Source organism: Neoarius graeffei, chromosome 11 (assembly GCF_027579695.1).
Source record: "Neoarius graeffei isolate fNeoGra1 chromosome 11, fNeoGra1.pri, whole genome shotgun sequence".
In the NCBI taxonomy this organism is placed as follows: domain Eukaryota; kingdom Metazoa; phylum Chordata; class Actinopteri; order Siluriformes; family Ariidae; genus Neoarius; species Neoarius graeffei.
Genome location: NC_083579.1, coordinates 59,680,033 through 59,705,828, shown reverse-complemented (window position 1 = coordinate 59,705,828; position 25,796 = coordinate 59,680,033). Strand labels below are relative to the sequence as shown.

The window sequence follows — 25,796 nt, the reverse complement described above, 5'->3', positions numbered from 1 at the left end:
GTATTTTAGACAATCCATCTCCAGGCACATTTTTGGGAAGAGGGAGGAAAACAGTGAACCCAGAGGAAACTCATATGTGAAATTCTACTCTGGCACAAGCTCAGGGTCGAATCCAGGAACCTAGAACTGTGAGGTGGCAATACTACTGTATCATCAAACACAAAGTGATGTTCAGAAATGCTTTGAATAAGCCTTAATGAACAATGAAGAGATTCATTCAGAAGTGACAGGTTCTGGGGGCAGGATATGACTATGACAGTTAGAAAAACTTAAACATGTTTTCTATCTTCTCCTGAAAAAAAGTATGTTCATTTTCATTGCATGTTATCATGAGTGTAGTGAAAAGGCATACAGAGCCTAAGGGCTAGAATGCTGCATACAAATTGTTTGAATGGCACTTGATTAATAGTGATGTTCTTTCTGAAATCTACATCTTGTTATTCTAGTCAGAACATAATCTATTCTCAATGTGCGGCCATCACAGCATTCAGTATCCATTCAGTGTCAGTAACTGATCACCATTTGAAAGGCACAAGCATTCCACCATGGATCTACGGCAGCTTTAGGCCACATCCACACGACAACGGCAACGTGATGTTATTTAAAAAAAATATCGCCTCCAAATGGGCAACGATCAGTAGAAATCAGGTCCATATGGCAACGCAACGCTTGCTGAAAACGATGCAATACACATGCCACACCTCTAGGGGCGCTGTAAGACGGTCCCTTCGGACACACCAGAACAACCCATACGAAAAAGAACAGTAAAGAACTTATAAGAGTTTACCACTGTCTTAGTAGTAAATCCTTATAAATAAATATATATATGCCATGTATGATTTACTCCTGAAAGTGGCCCATTTTGCATTTTCCTCATACAAATTTTTTATGAAAATCTAGTATGTATGAAGTGAACATTGTGCATGGTTTTTACAGATAATGTGTATGATGAATTACACCGTCTTTGTATGCTTCATGTAATGTTTGTAGTTTTAAATTATATTTTACAGTTTAAAATGTACATGCCTTTTATATGTAAATCCAACACAAACATATGTGGATTTACATATAAAAGGCATATACATTTTAAACTGTAAAATATAATTTAAAACTACAAACATTACATGAAGCATACAAAGACGGTGTAATTCATCATACACATTATCTGTAAAAACCATGCACAATGTTCACTTCATGCATACTAGATTTTCATAAAAAATTTGTATGAGGAAAATGCAAAATGGGCCACTTTCAGGAGTAAATCATACATGGCATATATATTTATTTATAAATCCTTATAAGGATTTATCCTTATATTTATAAGGATTTACTACTAAGACAGTGGTAAACTCTTATAAGTTCTTCACTGTTCTTTTTCGTATGGGAATAGAAGTAAGGACGCATGCGCATAAACTATTATGCGCGAGACTTCATATTAGCCACAAAGTCAGGAAAATCTGTTTGTAAAATTACATTATAATGACCAAATACAATGAAAAGTATTTTTCCAGTCTCACCTGTGAAAGGTAATCCCATGTGATCTCCTTTGGACGGTAAACCTGTTGGTACAGTTAAACGCAGCTAATCTTTATTCTCCGCTTTGACCTTTCCAATATGGCGGCGAGGATGACGTACGCGGAAGGCGGCGTCTTTAATTGTCCGGAATAAATTGAATACTACACGTTGATGGATTAATTTGCTGTTTCTCACCTGTGAAAGGTAATCCCATGTGATCTCCTTTGGACGGTAAACCTGTTGGTACAGTTAAACGCAGCTAATTTTTATTCTCCGCTTTGACCTTTCCAAAATGGCGACGAGGATGACGTACGCGGAAGGCGGCGTCTTTAATTGTCCGGAATAAATTGAATGATACACGTTGATGGATTAATTTGCTTTTCTACGCCCTTTTTTGAGGAATGTATTGTAGGACTTAAACCATCATCTGAAGAGGTGAGATCGCTCCTTTTTCCCCCTTATTTTTGCTGGCGGGATTGACTCTGCCCTAAGGGCTATTCTCTCTCTCTCACTTTGCACCAGGCATTACACAATAAATATTCACAGTGAAAATATTTTGTAAGCGCGTTTCATGAACCAAGTTATAGGATTTCTTGACAACTCGCATCGCATCGCAATGAGATCATTGGCACTACTGGTGTTAAGAATCAGACCATTTTATAAATGAATATTTTGCTGTAGAGCTGCAGTGTTTGTACAATTGCATGTTTTTGCTTCACTATTACTGTCACTATTCTGCTTCTTGCATTACTACTGTGAACTAACACTGAACATAATAATAATAATAATAATAATATCCAAGCTCGTGTTTCACTCTCACTAGTGCTCTGTAAGGCTTTTTCCTGGTGATATTCGTTACACTTCTACCCAGCGTGAAGCACTCACAGTCATGTGGTTGTGACGTCATCGTAAACAAATCCGTTTTACTCATCCAGACGACTTCACAACGGCAACGTTGCCAGATCTTTCCACTCTGGAACCCGTTCTCAAAAAGATTGCGTTTTGGGCACCCAAAACGCCGGTGCCGTGTGGACGCCAGGCCTAAACGATAAGCAATTGTATCGGAGTCACCCGAATCCGTTGCCGTGTGGACAGGGCCTTAATCAGCCTGCTATCAGAATGACTAACGGCACAATTCAATATGAACCACATGCATGGTGTATATTAGGAGGTATTTCTCAATAGCCTGGCATTTAGGAATTGCTTGCTTGGTCTGCCTGAATTCATTGCTCAATAATGAAAGAGCATTCTTAGCAGCATGGATAGAAACATAGAAACATATTAATCTGTCTGACAGCATCACATCATGTTCAGATCAATGGAACTAGGAGTGAAAGGAACACGGAGTGCAAAATAGGCTTAGAAATCTTTCTTAAAGTGTTTAGCACGTCAGGCCATGACTTGGCACAGAGTATCCAGAAATAATGTTATTATATATTTTGAAGGTTAGGGATAGGGAAGTCTATCACTTAGCCCCTTCATCCTGAATGCCTATGTGAGACAAGTAATGTTTTGACGTACTGTGGTTATGCTGAGGACAACAAAAGGCCTAGAGAGATTTTCTATCTACCTAATCTTTCAACCTTTGCTGTTCCAGGGTCTACTATTTCCAAGTTTGTTTTCATGGATAATTCACTTTAATAAAAGTATGTGATTTGTATGTATGTAGAAATCGGACTCAGTTTTATAATGAAAGCTATATTGTCTAATAAAAATGTAATGTGCTTGGCATGCTGACATGGGCATACCATGTTATCTTGGACATTTAAAATAAAAATCTTGCTCTGTTATTGCAGAACTTACATGTCAACATCTTTGTCTCATTTATTGGGCCTTAATATATGCCTTGAGCAACAAATTTGCCAATGAAAAAATGTATGACTTATGGGGAGATAACAGCAATTTCAGCCTGAGAGTTCTTCAAAATGAATTGCCCTACACAAACTGAAGCACTGCACTTACTGTTCATTTACAGTTCTAATTATACTGATCAAATCACTTTCAATTAATTTCATTCATTTTGAGTTTTAATTGCAGTTTAGCATGTTACAGTTCACACTGCGTAATATGACTCAGGCCTTTGTCTGAAGTAATATGCAGATAAGGTTTACATGTAGTCTGAGCGAGGGGCCTGGTTATGTGTAAGTGAAGTCTGAGAAGAGAAATAGCAGCTCTTTATTAAGCACTTAGAAAGAACTTTCAGCACAAGCAAGGTGGCAGAGGCAGGCATAGTTTAAAACACATTACAGTATTTCATATATTTGTGGAGTCCGTTGACCTTATTATCCATCCATGGCAGCATGGTGGGGTAGTGGGTAGGATTGCTGCCTCACAGGCCCAGGGTCCAATCATGAATTCGGGTTGCTTGTCTGTGTGGACTCCCTGTGTTTGCATGGGTTTCCTCCGGGTTTTCTGATTTCTTTCCACTGTGCAAATGCATGCACATAGGAGGACTGGCTTGCCCATAGGTGTGAATGAGTGTATTCTGTCCACTGTGCAAATGCATGCACATAGGAGGACTGGCTTGCCCAGAGGTGTGAATGAGTGTATGAGTGGTGCCTTGCAATGGACTGGCATCCCATCTGAATTGAATTCACCAGCCTTGTACCCAGTGCTACCAGGATTGGCTCTGGATCCACTACAAGTCTGACCATGATAAAGCAGTTACTGCAGATGAATGAATATTATTCATTTATTATACTGTAATTTGATGTATGATTGTTATAATACAGTATTCATTTTAGACTGTTTAATGTTGATGACATTTGACATGCTTTGTTCATATATTTTTATCCCTGAAAAAATGTCAGACATCATTAGTTAATCTAGCCAATAGTCTTCTTTTATGCTTCATGTCATTGTGATACACTCTCTTCTGATGACTGTGTCGACCTACTAGAAATAAAAATATATTCAAATATCTCAGTAAACTTCATATTTTTCCATATGACAATGATAAAGTGTTTGCATCTGGAAGGTCAGCCGTAAAATATGTAACAAATGAGGCTGCACATTTCTTTATTGTTATTATTGTGATATTGAAATAAATGCGTAAAGCTCAATAAAATGAATTTCTATGTAGTCTGATGAGATCAAATACATACAAAGAAAATACCTCTCCTCACTGCAGCTTTCAATTTTGCATTACAACCTACTAAAATTAAATGGGAAAATACAACAGTAACAAATTATTACAATACATGAGGTTAGGGCTACTTAATTTTAACTTGTCTGTGCCAAATTCTTGGAAGGTTCCAAGCATAAACTAGTAATCAAAAACAAACAAACAAACAAACAAACCAGTACATTTATCTCAGTTGGCCTTGTAAATGGACTTGTTACTCAGTCAGGGTGTCTCACCTCCTCAGTTCTACCTGATAAATAGTACCTTCACATAGTACCTTCAAGCACTTATTCATTCATTTATTAATTTTTGGAAATTACTTTATGCTTGTCAGAGTCACGCTTGATCCAGAGCCTGGATATGAGGCAGTAATACACTTTGGATGGGATGCCAGTCCATCACAAGCCACTTAAGCACTTAGCACAATCTAATTTCTGTAAATGCGTGAGTTTGGGTGCTTGGCATCTGTTTATTTCCCTATCTATAGCTTTAGGGCCCGTCCACATGAGTACGTTTTTGTCAAATCTGCATAAATACTTTATCGTTTCGGCCTCGCATCCAGACGGATCTGGCTTTTTCGAGGTGTGAAACCAGTATTTTTTGAAAACGGGTCCCAGAGTGGGAAAATCCTAAAACGCCGGATAGCCCGGAGTCGTCTGGACGGTGAATGCGGATTTTTTCAGAAACGATGACGTATAAGCCCTGCCTCTCTAACCTTTAACCTCAGCCATCGCTGCTAGACTCGTCATAACAACAACAATGGCGGACTACAGGCTTGTGCTCATACTGCAGAAACAACTCTCAGAGTTGCGCTGGCCATGATTGTCCTCTTCTCGTGTTATGAGCTTGTTTGTAAACAGCGCGTGACCTTTATACGCATGCTCCATGGCTTCTTTTCTGGTTTTAGTGTATTGGTGTGGCGGCATCACAGCGCCACATACAGGCCTGGCATATGTACTACAGCGTTTTGGGTCGTTTTTAGTGAATCCGTGTAGACGCAGATATTTCTGGAAATGACGCCGTGTTTACAGAGATTTTTTTCAAAACGACAGCGTATTGGGTGAGGCCGCATACTCGTGTGGACGGGCCCTTACTTTGCAGTGTAGTCTTCACTCAGACCAGCTTCACACAAACCAGCTAATGGCATTGTCATGGCAGACTATCAGGGAGCCATTTCAGCTTTCTTCACTACTAATAACCTTTTCCCTCTATTACAGTGAGTTTGAACAAGCAAAGTCCATGTGTACCTGCTATTTTATGTTGCTTTGACTTTGAAAGAGAACATTATGCCCCCCCCCCCCCCCCCCCCCCCCCCCAAAAAAAAAAAAAAAATCACTGCTATGCTATTTCTTCTCCTTTCCTCATATGGGCGAATGAAACTGGCTCAGGTATATGAGTACTAAATACAGACTGTTGAACTGCACCCCTGTGATGACTCAGACATCACCCAGTGATGAGTTGGACATATCTGACTTAACCCACTACCAACGCTTGTTTTATTCACCAGAGCTAACCTGTATACTGTTCCCTCAAGGAGTACAAATCAGCAGGAAGGGATTTTACATAAGGTGAGCTAAAGAGGCTGTTTTTGCCTCATGTCCATATTATACACCAATCAAACACGTTCACAGTTGACTTGATGGACTCTCAGCCACAATGTTGAACAAAGAATGCAGTTGTTTTGACCTGTTTGCTTATCCCATACTATTTTGAAAAAAATCTATAGGAGAGATAGGCTTGTGGGCTTTTTTTTCTGACCCGAGTTTCATACACAGAAACCTTTTGAGATAATACCTTGTTTATAGGACACAATACTCTAAAGAAAATAAAGACACATTGCAGCTAATGTAACCAAGACACTCCTTGTTCGTTTGTGCATAACAAGAAGCAGATGGTTGCTATGGTAAATACAGCATTTGTTCAGAGACCGAAAATGAACATACGGTTAATGCCTGGTTTAAATGACTATATTTTAAAGAATATTCATTGTAAGCATTATGTCATTTGCATGAATTGTGATCAACTCTGGGAATATCAATGGGCAAGTGCTGCTGTAGCGAGCAGTTCTATTCTCCATATCTTTATTCCACACATCACTATTTTTTAACTCTTCTCTAGAACAATATTTTGCTTTGATCATAAACTACACTTTACTTGTGGAACATTAACATATAGGGGCGGCACGGTGGTGTAGTGGTTAGCGCTGTCGCCTCACAGCAAGAAGGTCCGGGTTCGAGCCCCGTGGCCGGCGAAGGCCTTTCTGTGAGGAGTTTGCATGTTCTCCCCGTGTCCGTGTGGGTTTCCTCCGGGTGCTCCGGTTTCCCCCACAGTCCAAAGACATGCAGGTTAGGTTACCTGGTGACTCTAAATTGACTGTAGGTGTGAATGTGAGTGTGAATGGTTGTCTGTGTCAGCCCTGTGATGACCTGGCGACTTGTCCAGGGTGTACCCCGCCTTTCGCCCGTAGTCAACTGGGATAGGCTCCAGCTTGCCTGCGACCCTGTAGAAGGATAAAGCGGCTAGAGATAATGAGATGAGATGAGACATTAACATATACATTTTTCCCCTGATATATTACAGCCATATATATATATATATATATATATATATATATATATACAGTGGTGCTTGAAAGTTTGTGAACCCTTTAGAATTTTCTATATTTCTGCATAAATATGACCTAAAACATCATCAGATTTTCACACAAGTCCTAAAAGTAGATAAAGAGAACCCAGTTAAACAAATGAGACAAAAATATTGTACTTGGTCATTTATTTATTGAGGAAAATGATCCAATATTACATATCTGTGAGTGGCAAAAGTATGTGAACCTCTAGGATTAGCAGTTAATTTGAAGGTGAAATTCAAGTCAGGTGTTTTCAATCAATGGGATGACAATCAGGTGTGAGTGGGCACCCTGTTTTATTTAAAGAACAGGGATCTATCAAAGTCTGATCTTCACAACACATGTTTGTGGAAGTGTATCATGGCACGAACAAAGGAGATTTCTGAGGACCTCAGAAAAATTATTATTGATGCTCATCAGGCTGTAAAAGGTTACAAAACCATCTCTAAAGAGTTTGGACTTCACCAATCCACAGTCAGACAGATTGTGTACAAATGGAGGAAATTAAAGACCATTGTTACCCTCCCCAGGAGTGGTCAACCAACAAAGATCACTCCAAGAGCAAGGCGTGTAATAGTCAGTGAGGTCACAAAGGATCCCAGGGTAACTTCTAAGCAACTGAAGGCCTTTCTCACATTGGCTAATGTTAATGTTCATGAGTCCACCATCAGGAGAACACTGAACAACAATGGTGTGCATGGCAGGGTTGCAAGGAGAAAGCCACTGCTCTCCAAAAAGAACATTGCTGCTCATCTGCAGTTTGCTAAAGGTCATGTGGACAAGTCAGAAGGCTATTGGAAAAATGTTTTGTGGACAGATGAGACCAAAATGGAAATTTTGGTTTAAATGAGAAGCGTTATGTTTGGAGGAAGGAAAACACTGTATTCCAGCATAAGAACCTTATCCTATCTGTGAAACATGGTGGTGGTAGTGTCATGGTTTGGGCCTGTTTTGCTGCATCTGGGCCAGGATGGCTTGCCATCATTGATGGAACAATGAATTCTGAATGATACCAGCAAATTCTAAAGGAAAATGTCAGGACATCTGTCCATGAACTGAATCTCAAGAGAAGGTGGGTCATGCAGCAAGACAACGACCCTAAGCACACAAGTCGTTCTACCAAAGAATGGTTAAAGAAGAATAAAGTTAATGTTTTGGAATGGCCAAGTCAAAGTCTTGACCTTAATCCAATCAAAATGTTGTGGAAGGACCTGAAGCAAGCAGTTCATGTGAGGAAATCCACCAACATCCCAGAGTTGAAGCTGTTCTGTACGGAGGAATGGGCTAAAATTCCTCCAAGCCGGTGTGCAGGACTGATCAACAGTTACCGGAAACGTTTAGTTGCAGTTATTGCTGCACAAGGGGATCACATCAGATACTGAAAGCAAAGGTTCACATACTTTTGCCACTCACATATATGTAATATTGGATCATTTTCCTCAATAAATAAATGACCAAGTATAATATTTTTGTCTCATTTGTTTAACTGGGTTCTCTTTATCTACTTTTAGGACTTGTGTGAAAATCTGATGATGTTTTAGGTCATATTTATGCAGAAATATAGAAAATTCTAAAGGGTTCACAAACTTTCAAGCACCACTGTATATATATATATATATATATATATATATATATATATATATATATATAGTGGGGCAAAAAAGTATTTAGTCAGCAACCAATTGTGCAAGTTCTCCCACTTAAAAAGATGAGAGAGGCCTGTACTTTTCATCATAGGTACACTTCAACTATGAGAAACAGAATGGGGGGGAAAGAATCCAGGAAATCACATTGTAGGATTTTTAATGAATTAATTGGTAAATTCCTCTGTAAAATAAGTATTTGGTCACCTACAGACAAGGAAGATTTCTGGCTCTCACAGACCTGTAACTTCTTCTTTAAGAGGCTCCTCTGTCCTCCACTCGTTACCTGTATTAATGGCACCTGTTTGAACTCGTTATCAGTATAAAAGACACCTGTCCACAACCTCAAACAGTCACACTCTAAACTCCATTATGGCCAAGACTAGGGATGTCCCGATCCGATCACGTGATCGGAAATCGGGCCCGATCACATGGTTTCAGACTCGATCGGAATCGGGCATTGCCTCCCGATCAGGGATCGGATATATATCTATATAATATATTCTCATTTTTAACACATCAATAGCTATGCGTTGGCACAGAGTGAGACCAGACCTCTTGTCTCAACACAGCAACATCAACGCGTGCGGCATGACATCACTTTGTAGCAGAGATGCTATTGGTTATTGGCTGCCTGTTGCCGGCAAAGTTGAACACGGAAGCAGTTCGAAGCGGAAAGCAAAGCATGAGCACTTTATTTTTTTTATTTGTTTACATTCCTGCCAGGTATTTTAAGGTTTTTTTTTTTTTTTTGTTATTTATTGTTCAAACTGCCTCACGTAAGTGCTCTGTTTGCTAATGGAGTTGTTGGATGTTAAAATAAGGTGTTAAATAAAAAATGAGGAACATCCTGGATCCATTTCTTTCCTCGTCTTTATTATTTTTTATGGATTATAAGAAGTATCGGATCGGGACTCGGTATCGGCAGATACTCAAAATCAAATGATCGGTATCGGATCGGAGGGCAAAAAAACCTGATCGGGACATCCCTAGCCAAGACCAAAGAGCTGTCAAAGGACACCAGAAACAAAATTGTAGACCTGCACCAGGCTGGGAAGACTGAATCTGCAATAGGTAAGCAGCTTGGTGTGAAGAAATCAACTGTGGGAGCAATTATTAGAAAATGGAAGACATACAAGGCCACTGATAATCTCCCTTGATCTGGGGCTCCACGCAAGATCTCACCCCGTGGGGTCAAAATGATCACAAGAACGGTGAGCAAAAATCCCAGAACCACACGGGGGGACCTAGTGAATGACCTGCAGAGAGCTGGGACCAAAGTAACAAAGGCTACCATCACACACTACGCTGCCAGGGACTCAAATCCTGCAGTGCCAGACGTGTCCCCCTGCTTAAGCCAGTACAGGCCTGTCTGAAGTTTGCTAGAGAGCATTTGGATGATCCAGAAGAGGATTGGGAGAATGTCATATGGTCAGATGAAACCAAAATAGAAATTTTTGGTAAAAACTCAACTTGTCGTGTTTGGAGGAGAAAGAATGCTGAGTTGCATCCAAAGAACACCATACCTACTGTGAAGCATGGGGGTGGAAACATCATGCTTTGGGGCTGTTTTTCTGCAAAGGGACCAGGACGACTGATCCGTGTAAAGGAAAGAATGAATGGGGCCATGTATCGTGAGTTTTTGAGTGAAAACCTCCTTCCATCAGCAAGGGCATTGAAGATGAAACGTGGCTGGGTCTTTCAGCATGACAATGATCCCAAACACACCGCCCAGGCAACGAAGGAGTGGCTTCGTAAGAAGCATTTCAAGGTCCTGGAGTGGCCTAGCCAGTCTCCAGATCTCAATCCCATAGAAAATCTTTGGAGGGAGTTGAAAGTCCGTGTTGCCCAGCGACAGCCCCAAACATCACTGCTCTAGAGGAGATCTGCATGAAGGAATGGGCCAAAATACCAGCAACAGTGTGTGAAAACCTTGTGAAGACTTACAGAAAACGTTTGACCTCTGTCATTGCCAACAAAGGGTATATAACAAAGTATTAAGATGAACTTTTGTCATTGACCAAATACTTATTTTCCACCATAATTTGCAAATAAATTATTTAAAAATCAGACAATGTGATTTTCTGGATTTTTTTTTCTCATTTTGTCTCTCATAGTTGAGGTATACCTATGATGAAAATTACAGGCCTCTCTCATCTTTTTAAGCGGAAGAGCTTGCACAATTGGTGACTGGCTAAATACTTTTTTGCCCCACTGTATATACATACATAAGGGCAGCACGGTGGTGTAATAGTTAGCACTGTCGCCTCACAGCAAAAGGTCCTGGGTTCGAGCCCAGCAGCCGGCGAGGGCCTTTCTGTGTGGAGTTTGCATGTTCTCCCCGTGTCCGCGTGGGTTTCCTCCGGGTGCTCTGGTTTCCCCCACAGTCCAAAGACATGCAAGTTAGGTTAACTGGTGACTCTAAATTGACCGTAGGTGTGAATGTGAGTGTGAATGGTTGTCTGTGTCTATGTGTCAGCCCTGTGATGACCTGGCGACTTGTCCAGGGTGTACCCCGCCTTTCACCCGTAGTCAGCTGGGATAGGCTCCAGCTTGCCTGCGACCCTGTAGAAGGATAAAGCGGCTAGAGATAATGAGATGAGATGATATATATATATATACATACAGTACATATATATATATATATATATATATATATATATATATTAGGGCAGCACGGTGGTGTAATAGTTAGCACTGTCGCCTCACAGCAAAAGGTCCTGGGTTCGAGCCCAGCAGCTGGCGAGGACCTTTCTGTGTGGAGTTTGCATGTTCTCCCCGTGTCTGCATGGGTTTCCTCTGGGTGCTTTGGTTTCCCCCACAGTCCAAAGACATGCAGTTAGGTTATGTTAATTGGTGGCTATAAACTGACCGTGAGTGTGAATGGTTGTTTGTCTCTGTGTCAGCCCTGCGATGACCTGGTGACTTGTCCAGGGTGTACCCTGCCTCTTGCCCATAGTTAGCTCCATAGTTAGCTGGATAGGCTCCAGCTTGCCTGCGACCCTGTAGAACAGAATAAGCGGCTACAGATAATGGATGAATGGATATCCATCCATCCACTATCAGTAGCCGCTTATAACCCAAGGATTGCTTGTGTGTGTGTATATATATATATATATATATACATATATATATATATATATATATATATATATATATATATATATATATATATATATATATATATATATACACACAGTGGGGCAAAAAAGTATTTAGTCAGTCACCAATTGTGCAAGTTCTCCCACTTAAAAAGATGAGAGAGGCCTGTAATTTTCATCATAGGTACACATCAACTATGAGAGACAGAATGAGAAAAAAAATCCAGAAAATCACATTGGCTGATTTTTAAATAATTTATTTGCAAATTATGGTGGAAAATAAGTATTTGGTCAATAACAAAAGTTCATCTCAATACTTTGTTATATACCCTTTGTTGGCAATGACAGAGGTCAAACGTTTTCTGTAAGTCTTCACAAGGTTTTCACACACTGTTGCTGGTATTTTGGCCCATTCCTTCATGCAGATCTCCTCTAGAGCAGTGATGTTTTGGGGCTGTCGCTGGGCAACACGGACTTTCAACTCCCTCCAAAGATTTTCTATGGGGTTGAGATCTGGAGACTGGCTAGGCCACTCCAGGACCTTGAAATGCTTCTTACGAAGCCACTCCTTCGTTGCTCGGGCGGTGTGTTTGGGATCATTGTCATGCTGAAAGACCCAGCCACGTTTCATCTTCAATGCCCTTGCTGATGGAAGGAGGTTTTCACTCAAAATCTCACGATACATGGCCCCATTCATTTTTTCCTTTACACGGATCAGTCGTCCTGGTCCCTTTGCAGAAAAACAGCCCCAAAGTATGATGTTTCCACCCCCATGCTTCACAGTAGGTATGGTGTTCTTTGGATGCAACTCAGCATTCTTTCTCCTCCAAACACGACAAGTTGAATTTTTACCAAAAAGTTCTATTTTGGTTTCATCTGACCATATGACATTCTCCCAATCCTCTTCTGGATCATCCAAATGCTCTCTAGCAAACTTCAGACGGGCCTGGACATGTACTGGCTTAAGCAGGGGGACACATCTGGCACTGCAGGATTTGAGTCCCTGGCGGCGTAGTGTGTTACTGATGGTAGCCTTTGTTACTTTGGTCCCAGCTCTCTGCGGGTCATTCACTAGGTCCCCCCGTGTGGTTCTGGGATTTCTGCTCACCGTTCTTGTGATCATTTTGACCCCACGGGGTGAGATCTTGCGTGGAGCCCCAGATCGAGGGAGATTATCAGTGGTCTTGTATGTCTTCCATTTTCTAATAATTGCTCCCACAGTTGATTTCTTCACACCAACCTGCTTACCTATTGCAGATTCAGTCTTCCCAGCCTGGTGCAGGTCTACAATTTGTTCTGGTGTCCTTTGACAGCTCTTTGGTCTTGGCCATAGTGGAGTTTGGAGTGTGACTGTTTGAGGTTGTGGACAGGTGTCTTTTATACTGATAACGAGTTCAAACAGGTGCCATTATTACAGGTAACGAGTGGAGGACAGAGGAGCCTCTTAAAGAAGAAGTTACAGGTCTGTGAGAGCCAGAAATCTTCCTTGTTTGTAGGTGACCAAATACTTATTTTACCGAGGAATTTACCAATTAATTCATTAAAAATCCTACAATGTGATTTCCTGGATTCTTTCCCCCCATTCTGTCTCTCATAGTTGAAGTGTACCTATGATGAAAAGTACAGGCTTCTCTCATCTTTTTAAGTGGGAGAACATGCACAATTGGTGGCTGACTAAATACTTTTTTGCCACACTGTATATATACACACACACACATACCCAAGCAATCCTGAATTAAAGATTAATAGCCAGCCACATTTGTAAATGTACTGACAGGGTGATGGTAATTTTTGAAATGTTGAAAGTAAATGGGCTTTAAATAAACCTTCTTGTTCTTCTCTTTGAATTGATAAGCATGGTATTTTTCACTACATGACTCCCTCTCTAGTTAAAGAAAGCAGACGTTTAACAGCTGTTATGCATTTTAAATTCATTAACATCTCAATAGAGGATAATAAAATGGGAATATAAAGTATTTTCCAGTTATAACAATCGTAGGAATACATCATCTTGGTCATAGACACCCACTTTGATGATGAGAAGGGTAGTATTTCATCCAAATAATACTCTTTTTAGCTCTCCAGCTTCAGGCTGATGATACTTTTGTGTATGGTCATCAAGGAATTTAGGATGATTCATTGCACAATGAATCCTCAACCACATTTGTACAGGTGACTATACAGCACAGTACACTCTTTGTTTTTATTTTCATTTACAGATTTGATGGGGGCGGCACGGTGGTGTAGTGGTTAGCGCTGTCGCCTCACAGCAAGAAGGTCCTCGGTTCGAGCCCCGGGGCCGGCGAGGGCCTTTCTGTGCGGAGTTTGCATGTTCTCCCCGTGTCCGCGTGGGTTTCCTCCGGGTGCTCCGGTTTCCCCCACAGTCCAAAGACATGCAGGTTAGGTTAACTGGTGACTCTAAATTGACCGTAGGTGTGAATGTGAGTGTGAATGGTTGTCTGTGTCTATGTGTCAGCCCTGTGATGACCTGGCGACTTGTCCAGGGTGTACCCCGCCTTTCGCCCGTAGTCAGCTGGGATAGGCTCCAGCTTGCCTGCGACCCTGTAGAAGGATAAAGCGGCTAGAGATAATGAGATGAGATGAGATGAGATTTGATGGACTGTATGCACTTTTTTTTCTATAACTGCATCATTAGAGTATAGCTATGCAGCCACTATATTCAAAACTTTGCTGTAGCAGTTATCAATCATTACCATTATTTAAAAATATTTTAATTTATTTGAAATTCAGATTGGGCGGCACGGTGGTGCAGTGGTTAGCGCTGTCGCCTCACAGCAAGAAGGTCCTGGGTTCGAGCCCCGGGGCCGGCGAGGGCCTTTCTGTGTGGAGTTTGCATGTTCTCCCCGTGTCCGCGTGGGTTTCCTCCGGGTGCTCCGGTTTCCCCCACAGTCCAAAGACATGCAGGTTAGGTTAACTGGTGACTCTAAATTGACCGTAGGTGTGAATGTGAGTGTGAATGGTTGTCTGTGTCTATGTGTCAGCCCTGTGATGACCTGGCGACTTGTCCAGGGTGTACCCCGCCTTTCGCCCGTAGTCAGCTGGGATAGGCTCCAGCTTGCCTGCGACCCTGTAGAAGGATAAAGCGGCTAGAGATGATGAGATGAGATGAGATGAAATTCAGATTCAAATATGACTAATTGTGATTTCAGTTTATTTTGTATTGTATACTATATGGTCAAATGTTTGTGGACACCTGAGCATCATACCCATATATAACCATACCATATATACCTAACCCACTCCAGGGGCTGACGCTGCAGTCTGATCCCAGTTCCTAACAAAGCTGGGTTGTACGGGAGGAAAAAATATTTTCACTGTGCTGTATATATGACAAATAAAGGCTTCTTCATATGCTTGTTGAATATCCCATTCCAGATTTAATCCCCTTTTGCTGTTATAATAACCTCCACTTATCTGGGAAGGCTTTCCACTAGATTTTGGTGTGGCTGTGTGGATTTGCCCATGCAGCCACAAAAGCGTTAAAGAGGTCAGGTGATGGGTGTTGAGGACTGTTGGGTGAGGAGGACTGGTGCACAATCATCTAAAAGATGTTCAGTAGGGTTGAGGCCAGGCCTCTGTGCAGGACACTCAAGTTTTTTCATTCAAACTTTGGCAAATCGTGCCTTCGTGCACCTCACTTCGTGCACAGGGGTACTGTCATGCCTGAACATGTTTGGGCCCTTTAGTTCCAGTGAAGGGAAATCTTACTATGAGATCAAAGACATCTACAATTGTGTGCTTCCAACTTTTTTGCACTAGTTTGAGGAAGATTCACATATGGCTGTGATGGTCAGGTGACCACAAACTTTTGGCCATATAGTGTTTGTGGCTATTATTCATCTTATTAGTATTTAGATAGCCAACAAACTGATTTGAGAATATATATATTTTTAAACAAATGAATGTTTTAACATTATAAACGGAGTATCATTTATTGTGACAACACCACAAACATTTCCAATGAGAATAAATTTTATAATGTGAAAATCCAGGGCTGAAATTCTGTGCTTAAGCCATCTGAGCTAATCCGTATTCTTAAAACCTACTTTACCTTCATCTGTCTATTTCCTGAGCATCTGAGTGCTACGAAACACCTTTGGCTTCCTCTGATATGTACGCCAACACAAGATGGTGCCAGAAATAAGCAAGTTTTATATATAACTTGAGTTTCAAATACAACTTCATCTAGCATACAGCCAGAATCACACAAGGCATCCAAAGTGGAGCCGAAATACCTCACACTGCATGGTTAAATTGAAAAAGAGATAGGTTTCTGAATGCAGTTTGTGTTTGCAGAGACAGTCTTGCCGAACTCCCTTGTATGACTGGTGACTTATTTTCAGAAAGAATAGGCTATGTTCTTAATATGCATCTTAATACATTAGGTTTTATTATATCCACATTGAGATGGCTTGGGCATGTTTTATGTATGGACCAACAGCGGATCCCCAAAGTTGACCTAATGTGGACATCCCCTGGAAGGCGGAAACCTGGAAGACCTAAGACCACTTGGAGAAGAACCATCACCTCTGAGCTATCTGAGTTAAATCTATCATGGGGCGAGGCACAACATCTTGCTAAAGACCGTCAAAAGTGGAAGCGCTTGTTATTGGCCTTATGCCCCACTCGGGGCAAAGAGGATTAAGTAAGTAAGTAATATCCACATTAATTGGATGTGAGCCAGCAAGCTCTGATTGGCTACTCTACTAGCTATCAGCTCATATACTGTGAGTAGAGAAAAACAAAATGGCAGAGCATTTTGCTGAGCCAACCGAGTACGAAATAAAAACTCTACTCAAAAACAAAACCAAAAAAATACAAAAAAGCTACAAAATATGGAATGAAAGTCTTTGATGGTAAGAATGTAGCTTTTTTATTTTTCAAGAATTATTATAGCATTTTTCACAAATTGCTACTGACATTTCACCAGTTTGTTTACATTCTTCATCTTTAAACATTAAAATTTGTTGAAATTTTTAGACTGGTTCAAAAGCTCAAAGAAGTGTGAAAATTACATAACTGAAATGTCCAAGGAAGAATTAAATAAATGTCTAAAGGTTTTCTATACCTCGGCACGACAGCAAGATGGCACTTTCTACAACACTAAAGTCAATTTGTGCAGCCATGGACAGGTTTTTAAGAAGTCTGCCTAAGTGGAAATGATTTTGTTGGATGTTTTGTATGAAGTTTCTATTTATCAATTTTGCAAAAATAAATAAATAAATGAATACATTTTTAAAATTGCTCTGCTTCTCAAAATCCAGTGAATGTGGACAGAATAAAACAGTTATTCCACTCAATCTCCTTGTACATGGCTATCAGCTCATGTACAACTCGATTTTGTGGAATAACTTTTAAATATACAAAACAGATATGAATACAGACAATATATAGGCTATTAGAATGACAAAAAGACAGTTGAATACATCCATCCATTATCTGTAGCCGCTTATCCTGTTCTACGGGGTCACAGGCAAGCTGGAGCCTATCCCAGCTGACTATGGGCGAGAGGCAGGGTACACCCTGGACAAGTCGCCAGGTCATCTCAGGGCTGACACAGAGACAAACAACCATTAACACTCACATTCCCACCTACAATCAATTTAGAGCCTCCAATTAGCCTAACCTGCATGTCCTTGGACTGTGGGGGAAACCGGAGCACCTGGAGGAAACCCATGCAGACATGGGGAGAACATGCAAACTTCACACAGAAAGGCCCTCGCCGGCCAGGGGGCTCGAACCCAGAACCTTCTTGCTGTGAAGTGACAGTGCTAACCACTACACCACCGTGCCACCCCCAGTTGAATATATCCATCCATCCATCCATCCATCCATTATCTATTAGCCACTTATCCTGTTCTACAGGGTTGCAGGCAAGCTGGATCCTATCCCAGCTGACTATGGGCGAGAGGCGGGGTACACCCTGGACAAGTCGCCAGGTTACAAGGCCGACACAGACTCACATCTATGGTCAATTTAGAGCCACCAATTAATCTAACCTGCATGTCTTTGGACTGTGGGGGAAACCGGAGGAAACCCACGCAGACACGGAGAGAACATGTAAACTCCACACAGAAAGGCCCTCGCCGGGCACTGGGCTCGACCCCAGAACCTTCTTGCTGTGAAGCGATAGTAACCACTACACCACCGTGCCACCCCCAGTTGAATACCATCTCATCTCATTATCTCTAGCCGCTTTATCCTTCTACGGTCAATCCCAGCTGACTATGGGCGAAAGGCGGGGTACAGCCTGGACAAGTCGCCAGGTCATCACAGGGCTGACACATAGACACAGACAACCATTCACACTCACATTCACACCTACGGTCAATTTAGAGTCACCAGTTAACCTAACCTGCATGTCTTTGGACTGTGGGGGAAACCGGAGCACCCGGAGGAAACCCACGCGGACACGGGGAGAACATGCAAACTCCACACAGAAAGGCCCTCGCCGGCCACGGGGCTCGAACCCAGGACCTTCTTGCTGTGAGGCGACAGCGCTAACCACTACACCACCGTGCCACCCCCAGTTGAATACAATATAACATAATTAAAGAATCCATTAAACCCATTAGTTATTAGCTCTGCGGTCTGTGATGCTAAAATGACTAAGTTCCAAAGCGCTGGTTCTCATCATGTGACGTCTGAAGTAACGCGTCGTTTTCCAGAGCAACGTCATTTTGCAGCGGGTGACGTCGGGAGCCTGAATCCGGCGCGAGCGGATCTCTGCACAGCGGCGATGCTGGTGCGCGCGCTGCGGCGAGAGCGGATAAGAGAGAAGATGCGCTTTCTGCACCTAAAAGCAGCACAACCGGAGATCCGCTGAGCTCTCTCTCTCTCTCTCTCTCTCTCTCACACACACACACACGCGCGCGCTCTGCTCTGTTATCGGGACCTGGAGACTATACTGAGTCGCAGGATGCTGGCCAACAGCACATTCCCGCACCTGGACGAGGACTTGTTCTTTAATTCATCTGACAACGAAACGCACGGTGAAGCTCAGGGCAGCGCGATCTTCATCTCCTTTATCTACTCTGTCGTGTGCCTGGTCGGACTCTGTGGCAACTCCATGGTCATTTATGTCATATTCAGGTATGCCAAGATGAAAACTGCAACAAATATTTACATTCTGAACTTGGCGATTGCGGACGAGCTGCTGATGCTCAGTGTCCCCTTCTTGGTCACATCTTCTCTGCTTCGCCACTGGCCGTTCGGCTCGTTCCTGTGCCGTCTGGTTTTAAGCGTGGACGCCATCAATATGTTTACCAGCATATACTGCTTAACCGTCCTGAGTATCGACCGATACATCGCCGTAGTGCACCCCATCAAAGCGGCCCGGTACAGGAGACCTACAATTGCCAAGATGGTCAACTTGGGCGTGTGGATGTTCTCGATCCTGGTCATTTTGCCCATCATCATATTCTCCACTTCTACACCGAACTCGGACGGCTCAGTCGCCTGTAACATGCAGATGCCCGAGCCGCAGCGTCGGTGGATGGCAGTGTTCGTGATTTACGCCTTTCTCATGGGCTTCCTGTTCCCGGTGCTTGCCATATGCATGTGTTACGTGCTGATTATAGCCAAGCTCAGAGTCGTGGCACTGAAAGCGGGCTGGCAACAGCGCAAAAAGTCCGAGAGGAAGATCACGCTCATGGTCATGATGGTGGTCACAGTGTTCGTGATTTGCTGGATGCCATTTCACGTCGTGCAGCTCGTGAACGTGTTCGAGGAACGCCACAACGCCACGTTCAGTCAGCTGGCTGTGATTTTGGGTTATGCCAACAGTTGCGCCAATCCCATCCTCTACGGCTTTCTGTCGGACAATTTCAAACGCTCCTTCCAGAGGATTTTATGCCTCCGGTGGGTAGACAGTGCCGCCGAGGAGCCCATGGACTACTATGCCACGGCGCTGAAAAGTCGCGGGTACAGTGTGGATGAGTTTCAGCCCGACAACATGGAGTCGGACAGCGCGTACAGGAACGGCACGTGCACGTCCAGAACCACAACACTGTAGCTGCAGTGCTGCACTGGGGTCGCAGCTTGGGGACTTGAACTGATAAACGCACAAAAGATGTCGTTACCATGATCATTGACTATTTATTTATTTATTTATTTATTTAGCGTGTGTGCAAGGATCAGTACCACTTTTGTCACTGTCTGTTTTATCAAATAGCTTAAATCAGGCTAGACACATCACAGATGACACTGAAGCATGGGTGCAGATCCCGGTGGGGACGGGGGGGGGGGGGGGGGGGGGGGGGGGGGACATGACCTCCCCCCCCCCCCCCCCCATTTCTGAAAAACATGAATTGTCCCTCCCAATAAAAATCCCCTAAATTATTAAAAATTGTACAAACAAATGTATTTTCAGACAAATGATTCCCTGTGCAGTACTTTTTGAATGATGTGGCGAGCCTCTGCGAAGTTGTGATTTATGGTTGCATGGTTTGAGTTGCATATGGGCAAAAAAAAAATCACTTTTGTGTCCCCCCCAATCCTGACATCAGATCTGCACCCCTGCACTGAAGCTTTGTGATTTGTATTAGATTATTAGTCTACCTAGTGTAGATTTCAGCCTGGTATTTTGGGGAAAAAAAACCCCGATTCTCAAAACGCTAACAAATATGCAGAGTATTTTATTAAAACACTAATACTGAATAATACTTAAAGTTGCAGTTATTTTAAGAAAGAAAGAAAGAAAGAAATTCCTCTCTGCATTTAACTCATCTGAAGCAGTGAACACACACACACATGCATACACGTGAGCAATGAGCACACACACATACCCAGAGCAGTGGGCAGCCATGCTAACAGCACCCGGGGAGCAGTTGGGAGTTAGGTGCCTCGCTCAAGGGCACCTCAGCCCAAGGCCGTCCCATATTAACATATCCGCATGTCTTTGGGGGAAACCGGAGCACCCAGAGGAAACCCACGCAGGCACGGGGAGAACATGCAAACTCCACACAGAAAGGCCCCTGCCGGCCGCTAGGCTCGAACCAGAACCAGGACTTTCTTGCTATGAGGCGACCGTGCTAACCACTTATGCCACCGTGCCGCCCCACGGTCATTTGTTAAGAGAGTCAGACCTTTTTCTCGAGCCCAGTGTTTCCTCTTGGGGCTTGTTAAAAGTTCCAGATGCTCTGTTGTGACTTTCAGTAAATGCCACCAAAACAATCCAAATAAACATTAATGCTTAATATGACATTCAAGGTGGTTTCTGCCTACACATTTAATGCAGTTTGTGGGAGTGCGTGTAGCCCATGAACCTGCATGTTCTGTTTATTTTTGTGTTCATTTCCTGCCCACAGTGCATTAAAGGAAATGCGTGCAAGAAAATGAGCCCCCTAATGTGCCACACTTTGTCTCTTAGTTTGTTTATGGCATAACTCTGTTGTGTTTCTCTACCATGGTATGCATTTTATGTCGATAATTTAGGAATAGTTTAGAAAAAGTGAAATTTTCACATTTTTCCTCTTCCCCACAGTGTAGTCAATCAGCAAAGGTATGTTTATTGTTTTCTTCTTTATTCCTGCACTGGAGCTATGAGGCTAATGTTTTTTTGAGAGGGATGGGGGTGAAATAGAGGTCATGATAGGTATAAATAAAACTTCAGACATAAAAAAAATCAAATAACTTTATAGATTATTGCAAGATCTGTGAATTTTCATACAAACACATCCATTTTGAAACAACTCAAATCTCTCTCAAATTACAACTCTCATACAAAAATTTTGAGACTTTATATTTTGCCTAAAGAAAAGCTAAAAAGCACAATTTCAGAATAAAAATATTAAAGCAGGCATTAAATAGAAATGGTGAACTTGTATATATTCAGTGCCTACCATGAGTTCTTTCACAATATTCCATGTTTGTTCATTTGTTCATCTTCTTTAGCCTTTTTATTCTGGTCAGGGTGGTGGCACATCCAGAGCCTATCTTGGGCATATTGGGTGTGAAGCAGGAATACACACACACACACACACATTAAAGGGGCTATTTAAACTAGCCAATACATCTAATAGAACATTTTGGGATATGGGAGGAAATAGGAGAAACCGAGAGAAAACCCATGTGGACACAAAGGCATGTCTGAGTTAAATTAGACATTTCAGTCAAAACATTTGCTTCATTGATTATTCATTCACTTTTTCCATAGAGTCTGATCCATTCAGAGCAACTGATTCTTTCAAGGCTGCTGCCCTTTTCTTTGCCCGTTTCCTAACACTTCTCATGTGGCAGTATTTCACAATGGCCACAATAATCACAACCAGCACCACAAAGATCAGCAGAGCGATAATTAGAGGGATGACAATGTCTGACATGTCTCCAGTGCGTTCCATAGGATGAACTCCACTTTCATTAGTACTGTGAACAGCTGGTTGAGGTGAAGTAGGAGACTCGTTGTCCATGGAAGAGGTGGTTGGTTTGCCCTGGTTAGTAGTGTCATCAGTGGTTGGAATGAAAAGGACCATGTTTGCTTTCTGGCATATTTCTGAGGCTTCACTGTGAGAATTGGACGAATCATCAATACATTTACAGCCTTCTGCATTCATGCATTTGAATTTACAGTTATGGGAATGACTACAGTTATTTTCAGACACACAATTTCCATTCTGATCTTTTTTGTAGCCATTTTGACATTGAAGACAAAGTCCTTGTAAGTCTGTCCCTGTTCCACCTACCAGCAACCATTCATCCTTAGTCCTTGAACAGGTCAGCGTGAAATTGTTTGAGTTAGGGCAAGAAACAAAAAGTGTATGTGGATCATCCATATGTTGCATGATGTCATGATGCCCTAATATCTGTGGTACAGAAGAACATGTTTTTTTCTTACTTGATCCTTTATGTTTGCAAATAAAGGGAAATTTCTTGCCGCAATGCTGAGCAGTTAGTCCCCAATTGACTAATCGAGAGCCTTCATATTCCACAGAAATTAGTCCACAAAGAGCATTTGTGCAAGTACCACTTGGTTCTTCTTTCCATTTATTAAGCTCAAATTTACTGCTGTTATCTACAGTCCAGTGGAAACCCTTAAGTGGAAGATCTGCCAGAACACACTGTGTCCTATCTTTTTTCAGGCCAATCCAGAATGAAGTAGAGTTTCTGTCTCTTTTGTTCTGAATGACTTTCAGAATCTTTGAAATTTCTCCTTGATCAGGTATGTTAGCCAGAGAACCATCAGACGCACATGAGTCCTGAGCGTCAACAAATGAAAACTCATCCAAGTTTGCAGAGTAGAAATGAGTAGAATCAGGGATGGCAAAGACAGCAATCAGAAAGTTGACAAAACATAATCCAGTCTGGTAGTCCATGTTTCTCTCTTCTGCCGTGTGTTCATCAGCAGCGACTCTATCAATGTCCCAGCTCTCAATGACTTATTAACTCACTACCTATTTTCTTAGCCACCCTATAAGGTCCTCCCAAGACAACATGTATTCAGTTTCCCAAGGAAATGTGCTCAGTCTTGATAACGCTCTCCATTTCCTCTTGGGTGGTGGTGGTGCTAAAGCAAAACAACAGCAACGCTAAAAGAAATTAACCACTTGCATAACCAAATCTTTCATAACTCACTCCCACAGACAAACCCACAAAAGAATGATAGATGAAATCAGAACAGAGAGAGAACAGTAAGGCAAAAGTAGTGTGCACTGCTAGAATTCAGATAAGTCTTGACTTGATCATTCAAACACACCACCCAAAATACCTGAGTTTACAGCTGATTTTCTTTAAGATGTGATTTTGAAGGGCTGATGACATCTAAATGATCAAGTATGCATATACTGGTAGACATGAGGCCCCAGCAAGCTCAGACCATTATCAACATATCTGTAACAGGATGCACTAAGTGGAAAACAATCATTACATAAGACAGTTCTGTTCACAGTAGCAATAAGGTTCAGATTACATCACACATTTAATATCAATAGTTTCAAATGAGTGTTGATTGACTTCAGTAAGTTGGTAAAATCAATCTCTTGAAACGTAAAGCAGTGTTATGTATCTGTACTATTCTATCTCACTGATGATCTTCTTTGTAAGCCAGTGCCAGATGCTTCCTAAAGGAAATGGCCATGAAAGGCAGGAAGTGAAGTCACAACTGAAATTCTGGTTGCTGTGCATTTCATTTGGGAGTGTCAGGGAGTGGATACCATTGTGCTAGGGAAGCAAACTTACAAGGGACAGGAAAAAGAGTCACAATAACAATAATATATCGTAGCGAATAATTTCTTGCTTGGGAATTTTCATCGGTTGTTTTGAGGTTTAGGATAATTATTGCTTTACCATGAACACAAGATCTTAGCTGGTCACAATAACTGATACAATTATTCTTGTAATATCTCATAAATGATTTTTCATCGATGAGCTTCAAGGTTCTCAGTCTGGGCGGATCAGATCTAGTTAAGGTGGATTTAGGTGTTACACTCTGTGCAAGGAGCATTCATGCAGTTGTAGAAAAATGCATAAAACTCATGTCTGTCAGCTTGCTGGTTCCCATGAGAAAGAAATTTTTAGTACACAAATTTCATTCACAAAGAGCTTGGTAAATAAAAATAAAAGATTTTATTCTTAAAGTTAATATTAGGGTCAGTATTTATGATATTGAACTACAATAACATATCTGTAATATATATTATATAATCTAACACTATATTACATAGACATGAGTGTTTTACTTGGAAATATGCCACTCGTATTTTTCATACGAGCTACATCTGGGACATCAAGAACTACATCTGTGACATATTTTCCAATATCCTCATTCATGAAGATATCAATGAATTGTTTTGATAAATTTGAGTACTTTTTGTTTGTGAATGTGTCTATATAATAAAAAGAAAATCACATGTTGGCTTGATGATATGAAATTTATCTGCTTGTGTTGAAAAACTCGTATTTTTCATGCAAAATACATCGCAGATCTGAGTAACATATTTTCCAATGGATAGAGGTCATGTCATCCAATGACCATTTCGTCCAATGCCATTTTGTCCAATAGTTAAGGCATTGAGTCCAAAGCCTTTTTCATACGCACTATCGATAATTTTATATTTCAGGTATTTGTTTGGGGGCGGCACGGTGGTGTAGTGGTTAGCGCTGTCGCCTCACAGCAAGAAGGTCCGGGTTCGAGCCCTGTGGCCAGCGAGGGCCTTTCTGTGCGGAGTTTGCATGTTCTCCTCGTGTCCGCGTGGGTTCCCTCCGGGTGCTCCGGTTTCCCCCACAGTCCAAAGACATGCAGGTTAGGTTAACTGGTGACTCTAAATTGACCGTAGGTGTGAATGTGAGTGTGAATGGTTGTCTGTGTCTATGTGTCAGCCCTGTGATGACCTGGCGACTTGTCCAGGGTGTACCTGTAGTCAGCTGGGATAGGCTCCAGCTTGCCTGTGACCCTGTAGAACGGGATAAAGCAGCTAGAGATAATGAGATGAGATGAGGTATTTGTTTGTTTGAAAAAAGGAGGAATTCTCAGTGGAATTTGACTGAAGCAAAACACATTTTTGCAAAATGAAAACGAAACCGGAAATGATGGGAATCAGTGAGTGTCAACTTCAGGTGCATTCGGCTGGGGCTGCTTGCGGGGACAGACCGTTTTTATTAGACCAAATTATGCAGAAAATCTGTACTCGCACTTGCCAGATATCCTTGGCAAGTGCAAGATATGAGATATGATATCCAGATTCTCAGTCTTTATATAGGCACACTGATGCCTCTTGATCATGTGCAGGTGAGCCTCAGTAACAGCACGCGTGCGAGAGTTCACTTGGGTG

At 41.9% G+C, this 25,796-nt stretch overlaps 2 protein-coding genes across 2 annotated transcripts; one reads left to right on the top strand and one right to left on the bottom strand.

The window, feature by feature from the left end:
• Positions 1-18,753: 18,753 nt before the first annotated feature.
• sstr1a (somatostatin receptor 1a) lies at positions 18,754-20,259 on the top strand. Its single transcript, XM_060934387.1, has one exon. The coding sequence runs from the start codon at positions 18,950-18,952 to the stop codon at positions 20,042-20,044; it is 1,095 nt and encodes a 364-aa protein (XP_060790370.1). The 5' UTR covers positions 18,754-18,949; the 3' UTR covers positions 20,045-20,259.
• Positions 20,260-21,646: 1,387 nt separating this feature from the next.
• On the bottom strand, positions 21,647-23,501 carry clec14a (C-type lectin domain containing 14A). Its single transcript, XM_060933098.1, has one exon. The coding sequence runs from the start codon at positions 23,340-23,342 to the stop codon at positions 22,164-22,166; it is 1,179 nt and encodes a 392-aa protein (XP_060789081.1). The 5' UTR covers positions 23,343-23,501; the 3' UTR covers positions 21,647-22,163.
• Positions 23,502-25,796: the final 2,295 nt, after the last annotated feature.